The 12,924-nt window shown below is 35.2% G+C and overlaps 1 protein-coding gene across 5 annotated transcripts in view; it reads left to right on the top strand.

Annotated features, from left to right (window-relative positions):
- LOC309386048 (zinc-regulated GTPase metalloprotein activator 1A-like) overlaps window positions 1-12,386 on the top strand; it is a 29,649-nt gene extending 17,263 nt beyond the window's left edge. For 4 of the 5 annotated variants that reach the window (XM_081940987.1, XM_081940989.1, XM_081940990.1 and 1 more), the window contains 7 exons: window positions 1,652-1,696; window positions 6,830-6,886; window positions 7,015-7,066; window positions 8,647-8,715; window positions 8,907-8,972; window positions 10,236-10,362; window positions 12,136-12,386. In XM_081940987.1, coding sequence (XP_081797113.1) covers window positions 1,652-1,696; window positions 6,830-6,886; window positions 7,015-7,066; window positions 8,647-8,715; window positions 8,907-8,972; window positions 10,236-10,362; window positions 12,136-12,209 — 490 coding nt within the window. In that variant the 3' untranslated portion in view covers window positions 12,210-12,386. The remainder of the gene's footprint in view (window positions 1-1,651; window positions 1,697-6,829; window positions 6,887-7,014; window positions 7,067-8,646; window positions 8,716-8,906; window positions 8,973-10,235; window positions 10,363-12,135) is intronic. The other variant, XR_014174339.1, reaches the window with a different exon arrangement.
- The last annotated feature ends 538 nt before the right edge of the window (window positions 12,387-12,924 follow it).

Genomic DNA, 12,924 nt, shown 5'->3' with positions numbered 1-12,924 from the left:
TATGAAGTGAAACTGCTAGAACAAAGATTAGTCTCCACTACAGTTTAATGAAACCAGGAAGCTTTTGACTAAGGCAGAATTACAACCACTGTCATTAATCATCTGTTAATCCTTTATTGGAAGAAAAAAAGATGCCCAGCTATTTCTTCTTTGGCAGTAGAGTTGGATTCCGCAGTGTGGAGGACTCTGCATACTGTAGCTGAAATCCTTTGTTTCATTTGTAAGCTACCCAGTGTGATCTTATCAGTGAGATGGGCATATAAATTTAATAAATAAATAAATAAATAATGTCCAGGTTAAGGGCATAAACTGGATTATAGAATTGACAGGCCACATGCTGCTTAGTTGTACTGCTATGTGACCAATGTGATAACTTTAACATTTGGGGTAGAAATATGATTTCAGAAGTTCCCTGACTGGAAATTTAGTGGGCAGTCCCGTGCTATAGGCCCAGAACCCATTTTTCTCTCTCAGAGCAACCTCCCTTTTTTGCCCTTAAGCCTACAACTCCCACCAACACCAAAGGCTCACCTGCCTCCAGAAGTTGTGAATGCCCCAACACTGGAAGTCTTTAAGAAGATGTTGGATAGCTATTTGTCTGAAACGGTATAGGGTTTCCTGCCTGGGCAGGGGGTTGGACTAGAAGACCTACAAGGTCCCTTCCAACTCTACTACTGTATTGTATTGTATTGTTTTCAACATTATCGTCCTATCATCAAGCCTTTCCACAACCTTCAGAAGCCAGTTTTATAAACTGTGAAGCATAGTTCTTGAGTCCAAAAGAAGCTCTCCCTCTCTCAGCTGAGGGATTATATGAAACTGTAGGATTCCTGGTTTCTAATGTTCTTTTCAAACAGCAGATTTCTTTTACATTCAAAATTCCAACAGTTAAATAAATCAGAAAATCGGGTAGATTGGGGAAAGCTTCATTGTGTCTATAAGCACCAGTATACCTGCAAATACTTTCTTGGTGGCAATCAGTCTCCCTGCTACGCCAGATCTATAAATCCTCTTCTGAATCCAATTTAATTATAAAAAGGAGCAAGAAATCTGTAGAAAAAGGAAACTATATATTATTTTTTCTCCAGAAGAAGAACCCTGTGAAGTAGATAGGCTGGCAATGAGTGATCAACCCAAAGGGATCCACCAAACAACATAGATGAGTTGAGTTTTGAGCCTTAGTCTCCTCAGCAAAAGTTCAAGAGTTAATCATTGTACTACACTGGCTCAATAAATAACAATCATCTTGGAGGATTTGCACAACAATGACATTTCTCTACGAATCTCTAAATTATCTGCCTCTTTGAGGGTTCATCTTGCAGGAACTTGAAGTCAAGCATTGCCTATAGCTATTTCAGTTCTTTGGAAAGTCCTCCCTGCTGAATTTGAGGAGCATTTAAAAACACACCCTGCGCGTTTGGTTTTCCTGTTGAACATTTTAAATTCATGTTTAATGTTCTAGAAGTTGTGGTTTTATATTTTCTTTAAACTTCCAGAAAGCCTTGTTAATTCATAATATGTAAAGTCTATTATTATTGCTTTTGCGGGGATCAGATTAAACATAAGAATCTAATTTTTTGTCAAGTGAATTGCAAATTATTTCTGATCATAAGTATTCTATCTTTTTTCTTCCCTTCTTCAATAATGTTAGCACAATAAATGGAGTTGCCAACATTTTAGAAACTCAGCGTTCAAGGTAATTAAAACAATGCTAAATTAACCACTTTTTCCTGCTATTGCAAATACTATACATGAATCTGAAAAGTGTATTTTATTCAGGAATATGTTCTTTATGCAAGATATGAACAATTTAGTAAATTGCATAATTTTATATAATTACATAACCTTTTATTTCCTATACGTTTGGCTATACAGATACTCCCATCTGGTTCAAAAAAAAAAGATGTTTTAGTGTATCAGAATGGTAGAACGTATTAATGTGGGTTTGTGTGTGTGTTAACGCCTTCAAGTCAGGTTGGTCTCTGGCGACTGCCTGAACAAGTGACAGAAATTGTTTGCCATTTATTTCCTCCTTCCTAGGAGTCAGAGAAAAGCAGCTGACCCAAGGTCACAACTGTCTGAGTTTCTAAGGCAGGATTAGAACTCAGTCTCCTGTTTTTAACCTAGTGAGAACATATGATAAGATATAATATAATACATTATTTAGTCCAACCCTTAGCTGGCCATTCAATCCCCACTAGATTGTCCAAAACATTGTTACAGGACCCTTGGACAACCAGGTACATTTATAATTAAACTGAGTAGAGTTTAGGTAACAAAGCAAATAGGATTTTATTAACTATAGAATGTATCTCATTAATACTGTAATTATGTAATTAACCTTACTGTTTTTTATATTATATTATATCATATTTATATTATATTAATTTAAATTTAATTTTACTAAATTGATTAAAGCTGAAGGGTATACATTTTATTAATTCATTTGGGAAAAGGTACATCAAATAAGAAAATAGTATATCAAACATTTAACAGCCTTTCTTTTTATTCTCAACCCCTAAGTAACAATTGATATATAGTAAGCAAAGCCTTAAACATTTCCCAAAACCAAAATGCATGCAGAGAAACAAAAAAAGAATGCAGAGAAGAGCAACAAAGATGATTAGGGGACTGGAGACTAAAACGTATGAAGAATGGTTGCAGGAACTGGGTATGTCTAGTTTAAGGAAAAGAAGGACTAGGGGAGACATGATAGCAGTGTTCCAATATCTCAGGGGTTGCCACAAAGAAGAGGGAGTCAAACTATTCTCCAAGGCACCTGAGTGTAAAACAAGAAGCAATGGGTAGAAACTAATCAAGGAGAGAAGCAACTTAGAACTGAGGAGAAATTTCCTGACAGAACAATTAATCAGTGGAACAGCTTGCCTTCAGAAGTTGTGAATGCCCCAACACTGGAAGTCTTTAAGAAGATGCTGGATAGCCATTTGTCTGAAGTGGTATAGGGTTTCCTGCCTAGGCAGGGGGTTGGACTAGAAGACCTCCAAGGTCCCTTCCAACTCTGCTATTGTATTATATGCAATTCATAACAAGATCTAATGAAATTATCATTACATTCTGAATTCTTATAATGCAGTGTTTAAAAATTTGCTAACATTTAAATGTACAAAAGGTAGTCCTCAACTTATGACCACAATTGAGCGCAAAATTTCTGCTGCTAAGTAAGACAGCAAGTGAGTTTTGTCCCATTTTCAAACCTTTTTGCCACAGTTTTTAAAGGAATCACTGCAGTTGTTAAATGAATCATGCAGTTGTTAAGCAAATCTGACTTGACTTTGCATGTCTGAAGCCAGTCGGGAAGGTTGCAAATGGTGATCACGGGACAGTGCAACTCTCATAAATACAGGCCAATTGCTAAGTGCCCAAATTTTGATCATGTAACAATGGGGATGCTACAATGGTTGTAAGTGTGAAAAACCATCATAGGTCGCTTTTACAATGCCATTTTAATTTAATGTTGAGTCACTAAAATGAATGGTTGTAATTCAAGGACTACCTGTATAGGAATATGTAGTCCTTTAGATATTGCTAGTCAATAACAGAAGTTATAAACATCAGTAGTTGCACTTTACATATTGTTTAACATAGTACTAATTCAGGAATGAAGAAAGCACAACGGATGTTAACAGAAGAATGTAGGCAATATCACATATCGCCAGGTGTTCATTTAGTCTAATGCAAATAAAGTTCTTGTGTAATTTTTCTTATCTAAAGATGCTAGAAGGCATATATTTAATCCCGTATGGATTTAGATCTATCGGATTATTACACTCATTTTCTTCCTGCATAACTTGTTCTAGAAAATATTTTTCCAAATAGTATATGCAAATTTACAACAGAGATAATATTATGCAACAGGATGCAAAGAACCTTGTAGATATCACTTATGAAGTGCAATGCACTCATATTTTGCCTTGAGAGCAAAATGTTATGATACAATTTTTTGTTACTTAACAGCCGAATACTGCATTTTCAAACATTTTAATCCCATTAACAGGTCCATTGATACAATTTCATTAGAAGTTCAGATCAGCTCCAGGCTAGAGGATTTATGTCCTGCTGCTAAACAGTTGCTGTACTAACATTCTTTTCTGTAGTGACTGTCATGTTGGCTTACAGGGATTACAGTCTTTATCATTTTTTTTTTTAATATAAAGTTTTTTATTGAACACAAATTAAAACATTGGACACAGTGTAACCGTCCTGGCAAAGTCTTTGCCATACATACTAAGATATAAAGTTATACATTATAACACCATGCTTATTTAAAATTGGTCTATTCAGTATTTACAAATATAAAAATATCATATTTCCAACCATGTTGCTTTGTTTTTATCTTATACATTTTCACTGTTATAGTTTCATACATAATTCTAATCTCCATTCTATTAGTTATTGCTTATTTTGAATCTTTCCTTTTTTGTTCCAACCGTCGATAAAATTTATCCTAGATCTTATAATATTCTGATTCGTCTTTATTCTTCAATTCTCACATCAATTTATCCATTTCAGCACAAATCAGAATTTTCCTAATTACTTCCTCTTCTTGTGGAATTTCCCTGTTTTTCCAGTTTTGGATAAAGACCATTCTTGCTGCCGTAATAATATGTATTGTTAAGTAGATTGCCCCCTTGTTATGTTTATCATTTATGATTCCCAAAAGAAGTAGTTCTGGTTCGAATTCTATTTATTCTTCGGTTATCTCTATCAGCCACCTTTGAACTTTCCACCAATATTCTTTTTTTTTGGCATGACCACCACATATGGTAGTACGTGCTTGATTCCTAATCACATTTCCAGCAATTTGGCGCTAAATTTCTAAACATTTTTGCTATTCTCGCGGGGGAATCATTCTTTCTTTTGTTGAGTTAGGAAGGTGGAGTAAAATGTGTGAAATAGTTTCAGCAACTTAATACTTTAACTCAGTCTTTCTCAACCTTGGCAAGTTAAAGATGGATGGACTTCAATTCCCAGAATTCGGAATTGAATTTGGAAACTCTGGGAGTTGAAGTCCACCCATCTTCAACTTACCAAGGTTGAGGAACACTGCTCTAACTGGATAACTTAAAGCTCCCAGAATCGATATTATAGCTTTTCTTAGTGCCCTATTGCCCCTGAATCGATCATAACTATCCCGCCAGCATGACATATTGTAAAGTGTACTGGTATTTAATTTAGATTTTTAAAAAGGTCTCTACCTTCAAAACTAGCATTAGAAATTGTTTGAGGATGACGAACCATTCTTAAGTTATAAAGATATTGTTGAAGTGTCTACAGTGATGGTAACTATTAAGCACTCTTCGTAATTTCTTGTTTTCTGGACTTTGCTTTTTGAAGTCAAAAGTCGGTTTAGATATTTCTGAACAAACTTTGGAATAAGAGAAGTGTCAGTGTTGTAATGACTATGCTGCATGAGTTTCCTGGCAGCAAAGAATTGTCAAGGGCTCCGTGAAGTTTCTTACAGTCCCACAAATTTAAGAGTTAAAGTAAGCCATTCCTGAAATGCTAGAGAAACTGGAAGAAGACTGATTTTCTCTGAGCAGTAATTAATAAAGGAACATGCTTTCAATGGGAATGGCTATATGTATAACAAGTGTCAAGCCTCTACTGCTCTGAATTCAAAATAACAGAGTTCGGAGGGACCTTGGAAGTCTTCTAGTCCAACCCCTTGCCTAGGCAGAAAACCCTGACAAATAGTTATCCAATCTCTTCTTAAAAACTTCCAGTGTTGGAGCACTACAACTTCTGGAGACAAGTTGTTGCACTGATTAATTGTTTTAACTGTCAGGAAAATTCTCCTTAGTTCTAGGTTGCTTTTCTCCTTGATTAATTTTCACCCATTGCTTCTTGTCCTGCCTTCAGGTGCTTTGGAGAATAGCTTGATTCTCTCTTCTTTGTGTCAGCCCTGAGATTTTGGAACACTGCTATCATGTCTTTCTTAGTCCTTCTTTTCATTAAACTAGACATCCAATTCCAGCAACTGTTCTTTATATGTTATAGCTTCTGGTCCCCTAATCATCTTTGTTGCTCTTCTCTGCACTCTTTTTAAGGTCTCAACATCTTTTTTACATCATGGTGACCAAAACTGGAGGCAGTATTCCAAATGGGGTCTTACCAAGGCATTATAAAGTGCTACTAACACTTCATGTGATCTGGATTCTATCAAGATCACGTGAATAAAACTTGCAAAGATCATGTTTAATTAATTTAACCTTCCTAGATTTAAATGACATATCTTGAGGGGTATCGTTACATCTATTATCTAAAAGTGTCAAGAGAGCTCTATTAAATTGAGCTTTACAGAATTCCTAATATTATTCAGAATAAGTAAACTCTTCCAACTCTGCTGGCACTACAATGGAAAAAAGTATTCTGCATTAATTTTCAAACAATGCTTTTCCTTGGTGTGCCTTAAGTAAAAAAACCAAACAAAATTGGTTAAATTAAATCAGGATTACTGAAATTTTAAGGATCAAATTGTAGTTTCGAATCCTAATTTATTCTCAAATCATCACGGTTCCCTAAATTTGGACATGCAACTGAGGTTCCATGTGAAACTGAATGCTTGGCTTTCCAAATTAGCCCAGAAGTAAAGGGGAGGAAGATGTGGAGAAGATACACACACCTCTATTTACTTTCTTCCAAAAGTTTTTCAAGAATTCTCCAAGCATTCAGAGAGGCTGACCAGAAAGAATAAAAGGCTACAGTGGAGAGGAGCAGTCACAGGAAAATACCATTGAGTAAGAGGCAGTCTTAATATATCCATAAAGTGCTTTTTTAAAAAAGACATAACTTTATTTTTTTCCCCTAGAGTTGATCTCTCTAATGTGTTAGACCTGCATGCTTTTGACGGTGTATCAGGAAAAAGGTAAGATTATATGTAGCTCTTTGTTTTAGAATTCAACTTGTATTTCTGCTACACCATGATATTGACAATTGTCCAAATTATGTTTTGTGCTTGCAATGCTATGGTGTTAAATGTATTGTCCTTATAAGTTTGCAGCAGAAACTTCAGCTTGAAGAAGAAACTCGTCCACATCTAGATAAGGTGAGCAGTAAACCTGCACTAAGTATGTGATTAAACTTTTGTTACTGGTATGTATGTGCCTTTTTATGTTCCTTTCCCTTTGTCGTTATATCAGCTCCATGAAGTAAACCAGATCCAAAAATCAACCTTATGAAAGACTAGAAATGTGCTGTATTCGTTGTCTATAATAACAGAATTTTGCAAGTCTGTGCTTTTACTCCTCTCTATACATTATCATTCATCAGGGGAATGAGCTGGTCAGAATTGAACTGCTGGCACTTGGCAGAATTAGCCTGCAATATTGCTAACTACTTCATCACCACAGCTTAAGTCATAATGAGATGGGAAATAAAAAGTAAGAGGTTAGATTTTGGATTTGAATACTTTCTCCCCAGGCTCCTATAAAGCCTCTGGAGCCTGGGGAGGGCAAAAAAAGCATGTAAAAATGGGGGGATCGCGCCTGTTGTGCGCGCATGCACATTGGGGGGGTCGCACATTGCATTATGGGTGTGGCATGCCCGCACACAACCCCCCTGCGCTCCCCCCACTTGTGGCACGTGAGCCAAAAAAGGTTCGCCATCGCTGTTTTAGGGCGTGCTGTAATAATATGTATAGCCTTTTTAATTGATCTGTGTTTCAAAGATTTAGCTTTTTTTAAAGGTTTCTAAATAGTGTTAATCTGAATCTTGCTTTATGAGGCTCCCCTTAAGTTATTTAGGATAGTTGAAAGGAAGTGTTTTGTTTCTCACGAAAGCAAGGTTTAAGTGGATTAAATGGTAAGTAGTGTAAAACAGGGTGATTCTAATTTCAAAAGGCTTGTGTAAGTAATATGTTGTACTACTAAGTGGGATTCCTTGGTAGCATCATGATTTGGAACTGTGTCAGTACAATTGTGTTTTGTCAATGCCAGAAAAGGAGAGTTCACATTAGAAGATGGCTTCATTATAGCTATACACAGGCATGCACTGAAAGTAGGTGTGCATTTAGTTATTGCATTTAGGCTTCTAAGTGGTTACAATTTATAATGGAAAGAAATGTATATGATCATCAAATATATACCGTAGTTTATCCTTTTCCTCCTGACAGTCCTTTTTTAAATTGTATTATTATTTCGGGGTATTTTAATGACTAATTTAATTTTTATTATTATTAATGTAATGTATTTTTAATTATTACCTCCTCCATGCATGTATGTATATGTATGTATATGTGTGTATTTTTATGTTTATATGTATGTATGTATATTTTATTGTACGCCGCCCCGAGTCCCTTGCGGAGAGGGTGCGGCTAACAAATTAAATTTCTATTCTATATAGTTCAAGAAAAATATTTAAAGTATCGGTAATTTTTATGCAATATTAGACATTGTATCGTATTGCATCGCATTGCATTAATTTGCAGATTTCATGGGTTGCTACTATATAATTTTTATTATTAGATTATTATTAATTATTATTAATTATTATTACTAATTATTATTATTATTATTGATTATTATTGATTATTATTGGTTATTATTGATTATTATTATTATTAATTATTATTAATTATTATTAAAACTAAAAAACAGAATATTGCAATTTTTATCTTTCAATTTTCAGAGTATTGTTACATCCACTTTTGAAGTGCTAGGAAGTGCAACCGAAGAAGACCTAAATGTGTTTATTCAAGTAAGTGCTGTATTATTTGCATGAAAAATCCAAATTATTTCATGCTTGCTTTATAGACTAATGCCGTCTTTAACTTTAAAAAAAAGAAACACAATTTGAAAAAAAAACAACCTTGGCTTATTTCCCCCCTCCAAGAAGTTTATTTTATTATGAATGTATAATTCTTCCTATCATTTTTTAATCTCTTTTAGAATCTGTTGTGGGAGAAAAATGTAAAAGACAAGAAAGGTAACCCCATGGAAGTAATAAGACTAAAGGTTCAGTACTCAGTATTATCATTCTTATTTTCAAAAACGTTACTGTTTTTATTTGGATGCGGAAAGTGGTTGAATATGGAAAGTGGGGCATATGCTAATTTGGAGTCATCGTGTGGTGCTCAAACACTGAAGGACTAAAATTCTAAAATTTTGATCTGGGAATTACAGCCACACGTGGTCCTTTTTCATCAAATTTTAATAATATCAAAATGTCTGTACTTGCAACTTCTGTACCTTTTGGAAGAAATGTATGATATAGTTTCTTCCTGCACAGACATTAAGCTAATGATAATGACAGAAGGAACTCTTTCATGATATTTGGAATGACAGATAGTCCTTGACTTATGACCAATTGCTTAATGCCCATTTGAAGTTACAACAGACAATGCCAGGGCACGGCAACTGACCTGCATTTACGGCTGTTTCAGGTGCTAGGAAATAATACAATAGTAGAGTTGGAAGGGACCTTGGAGGTCTTCTAGTCCAATCCCCTGCCTAGGCAGGAAACCCTATACCATTTCAGACAAATGGCTATCCAACATCTTCTTAAAGACTTCCAGTGTTGGGCATTCACAACTTCTGGAGGCAAGCTGTTACACTGATTCATTGTTCTAACTGTCAGGAAGTTTCTCCTCAGTTCTAAGTTGCTTCTCTCCTTGATCAACAACTGACCTCTATTTACAGCTGTTTGCAACATCCCGTAGTCACATGACCATGCTTTTGCCAAAACAGCCTTTACTTCTGGTTTTTGGCAAAAGTGGTCCACAGAAAACAATTGGTTTGCTTAACAATTCTGCAAAAAAAAAATGTCGGAAAATTGGTGACCCACTTTACAACTGTCATGACTTACAACCATAATGGGCAGTTTGAAATCAAGGATTATCTATACAAGGTTGTTGATATTATAGCTGTTGTGAAAACATAGTTTACATAGTTTTGACCACAACAAACATTTGCTTTCTTACATATGTTATGCTATCCCTTCCTATGTTAAGCAGTGAAGAATATTTATACATGTAGGCCTCCCTTTAAGGTTAATATAGCACCTATTTATTTATTTATAAAATTTATAAGCCACCCATCTTATCTCAAGGTAACTCCTGTCTATCACTGTTAAGATGAAAGCAATCAATTCCTTTTACACCAAGGATCATAGAATATGTTTTATTTATAGATTCTCTGTATAGTATTTCTAAACTTTATATTTAATTTATAGAAGCCTTCACTAGCCACTTTACTTATTTTGTTTTATTTTCTAATCAGGGATTGGTGTCCATCAAAGATAAATCACATCAGGTGATAGTTCAGGGTGTTTATGAGCTCTACGATCTAGAGGAAACAACTGTGAAATGGAAAGAGGATGAACGAATGAATCGATTGGTCTTAATAGGTAAGAATATCGGCATTACCTAGGCCGGTTGTAGAAAACTATCAGTTCTACCAAAAAATGGAAACATAATCAGTATAATGGTTCTTGATACAATCTTACAGAAAATGATTTAACCAGTTATCTCTAAAGAGATATCCTGACATTTGACAGTACTAAACGTTGCATTGCATTGACATAAATCTTCCTTTTTAGTAGCTTTGTAATGTGTGTGCATGTGAACATTTTCAAAAACAATTGATTCTGCATCCGAATTGATTTGCTTCCATGTTATTGTTATTGGAATGTGTTCTGAAAGCAGTTTCTGAATAATATATGACAGTCTTGGACAGTTCTTACCCAGTCTAGGTGTAATTGAAAGCAAAAACATTTTTTTCCATTCTCACATAAAGCTTTTGTATATTTTAAAAGGTATGGTTTTCAACCAACCATGTTTCAGTTACGATGTTATCCCTGTGAACTGCTGATAGTTCCTTGGGATTATAGTGGTATATAAATATAATAGTAAGCAGTACATAAATGAAGCCAAGAATAGAATGCAGCTGTTTATCATGTAGATTTCTAATGCCACTCAACAAAAACAACATGCAAAGAAGGAATGCTGAGTTACCCTCCCATCTATATGTTATATCTTAACATAGATATATGTTTATCCAATAATTCGTTTTGCTGGTTTTTGGTAGCGCTATGTGCATTTCAGAATGACTTGGAATAAATTATTTGGACCTCACGCACTATCTTCCTTTTAGCCATTATAGCAGCCCAACTTTTGTTGAAGAGTAAATAATCTTTTGTCTTGTTTTAACATTGATACATCATGTTATAGTTGAGATTTTGGCACTGAGCTAAAATAATCATACTTCTTTCTTATATCATAAAAGCAGTATTTTGCCTGGCATGGTTTTTCCTTTATTAACTGAGCATTACTTGTATAACGTCAGCAATTCTCTATCCCTTTCTTGATGCTATCTTTTTTAAAATAAAACTTTGTTTTATTATATTAATAAAAATACAAGAAAGAAACAATGAAGGATAAGGGATATAGTACAGTATTCTCAGCTGTATGATGCTGCTGTTGTTAACCCTGCTCCACTTTTTAAGTGATTAGTACCACTTGTATCTGCCATAGTCTACGTGTAGTTCAGGACTAAAAGTTAAGTCAAATTTCTAATCTGTAATCACTTGTTGATGCTCACTGCATAGTAGCACTGTTGATTGGGTAGAGTAAACTACTTTTTAGAGAAATAAAACATTCCCAGGGGCTTAAGGTCTGCAGTTGTTCTTGGATTTCCACAGAGTTTGCAACTGAGGTAGCTCTAGAAAGATTGTTAGAGAGGAATAATTCAAAGCGTGATAGCTTTTCCTTCACTAATTTACTAACAATTTAGATAAAAGGCAAAATGTTCCTGCAGCTCAAGCTGGGAGAAGGAATATTAGAACTAGAACTAAGCCAGCCTTCCATGGAATAACAATGTGGGGAGAAAAAGAAACGGTGGGAGTTGCATTTGAAGGACATAACTCTTCCCCCAGCATAGTCAGGACAACAAGCGGATCTGACCAGTCTCGTCTTTGCAAGGAAGTAACTGACGTAGACTACATGAGAAGAAGTGAATCCATACTGATTTGCTGGGGCTTTCCTTTATCTCTTTAACATCTGGTTTTAATAATTGTTTTGGTCAGCATTGGTTGTATTTCAGGAAACACTGATGTTTCTCCTTAATGCAAAGTATTGTAAGATATTAAAAATGTTTTCAATTTTATGTTATTTGTCCCTAGGAAGGAACCTGGATAATGATATCCTTAAAGAACTCTTCATAGCAGATGTGACCCAAAGAGAAGAAAATAGTTGATACCAGCTTCTGAGGAAAAGTGCTTTTTAACCCTGCATTTTTTACCAGTGGATTATTAAAATATTTTGAGCCTATTTTTCTTTTTTAATAGTTGAGCCTTACAAAACTATTGCCCCTATATAGAATATCAAGTCTGAATTTGTCTGAAATTAGCAATTAATAAAGTAAATATGTGTATATCCTTGAAATGTCATTTCTTCGTCTTTGTTCCGAGATGTTCCATTCTTTTTTTTAAAAAAAAAAACGCACACATTAATTGTGGGAATGCATTTGCACCTCTTTTCCTTCCTCTAGTCCAGGGGTGTCAAACTCACATCGGCATAGCAGCATCATGTGATGTATCGGGACTCCCCCCCCTTCGCTAAACCGGGTATGGTCAGTACATGAGGCATCCAGCCCACGGACCAGGAGTTTGACAGCCCTGCTCTAGTCCATGTTTGGTAAAGAGTTGCTGGAATTGAGCTCTTGCAGTAAATTAAACTTTGACTAGTACTATCCAATACAACTGTTACCAACTTGGAATTCTCCAGATGCATTCAGCTACAATACCCATAATTTTCAGCCAATATGGCCAACAGACAATGGTGGTTGTTCAGGAGTATATCAGGATATAGATTAGGGAAGGGTGCTATAATGAATGTTGAAAATTGTTTCTTTAGAGCAAGGGTGTCCAGGCTTGGCAACTTTTAAGACCTGTGGACTTCAACTCCCAGAA

The sequence above is a fragment of the Natrix helvetica genome, assembly GCF_964273705.1.
Source record: "Natrix helvetica genome assembly, chromosome: 2".
NCBI classification, from domain to species: Eukaryota; Metazoa; Chordata; class Lepidosauria; order Squamata; family Natricidae; genus Natrix; species Natrix helvetica.
Note: the sequence above shows the minus strand (reverse complement) of the source record. Positions and strands in the feature narration are given on the sequence as shown.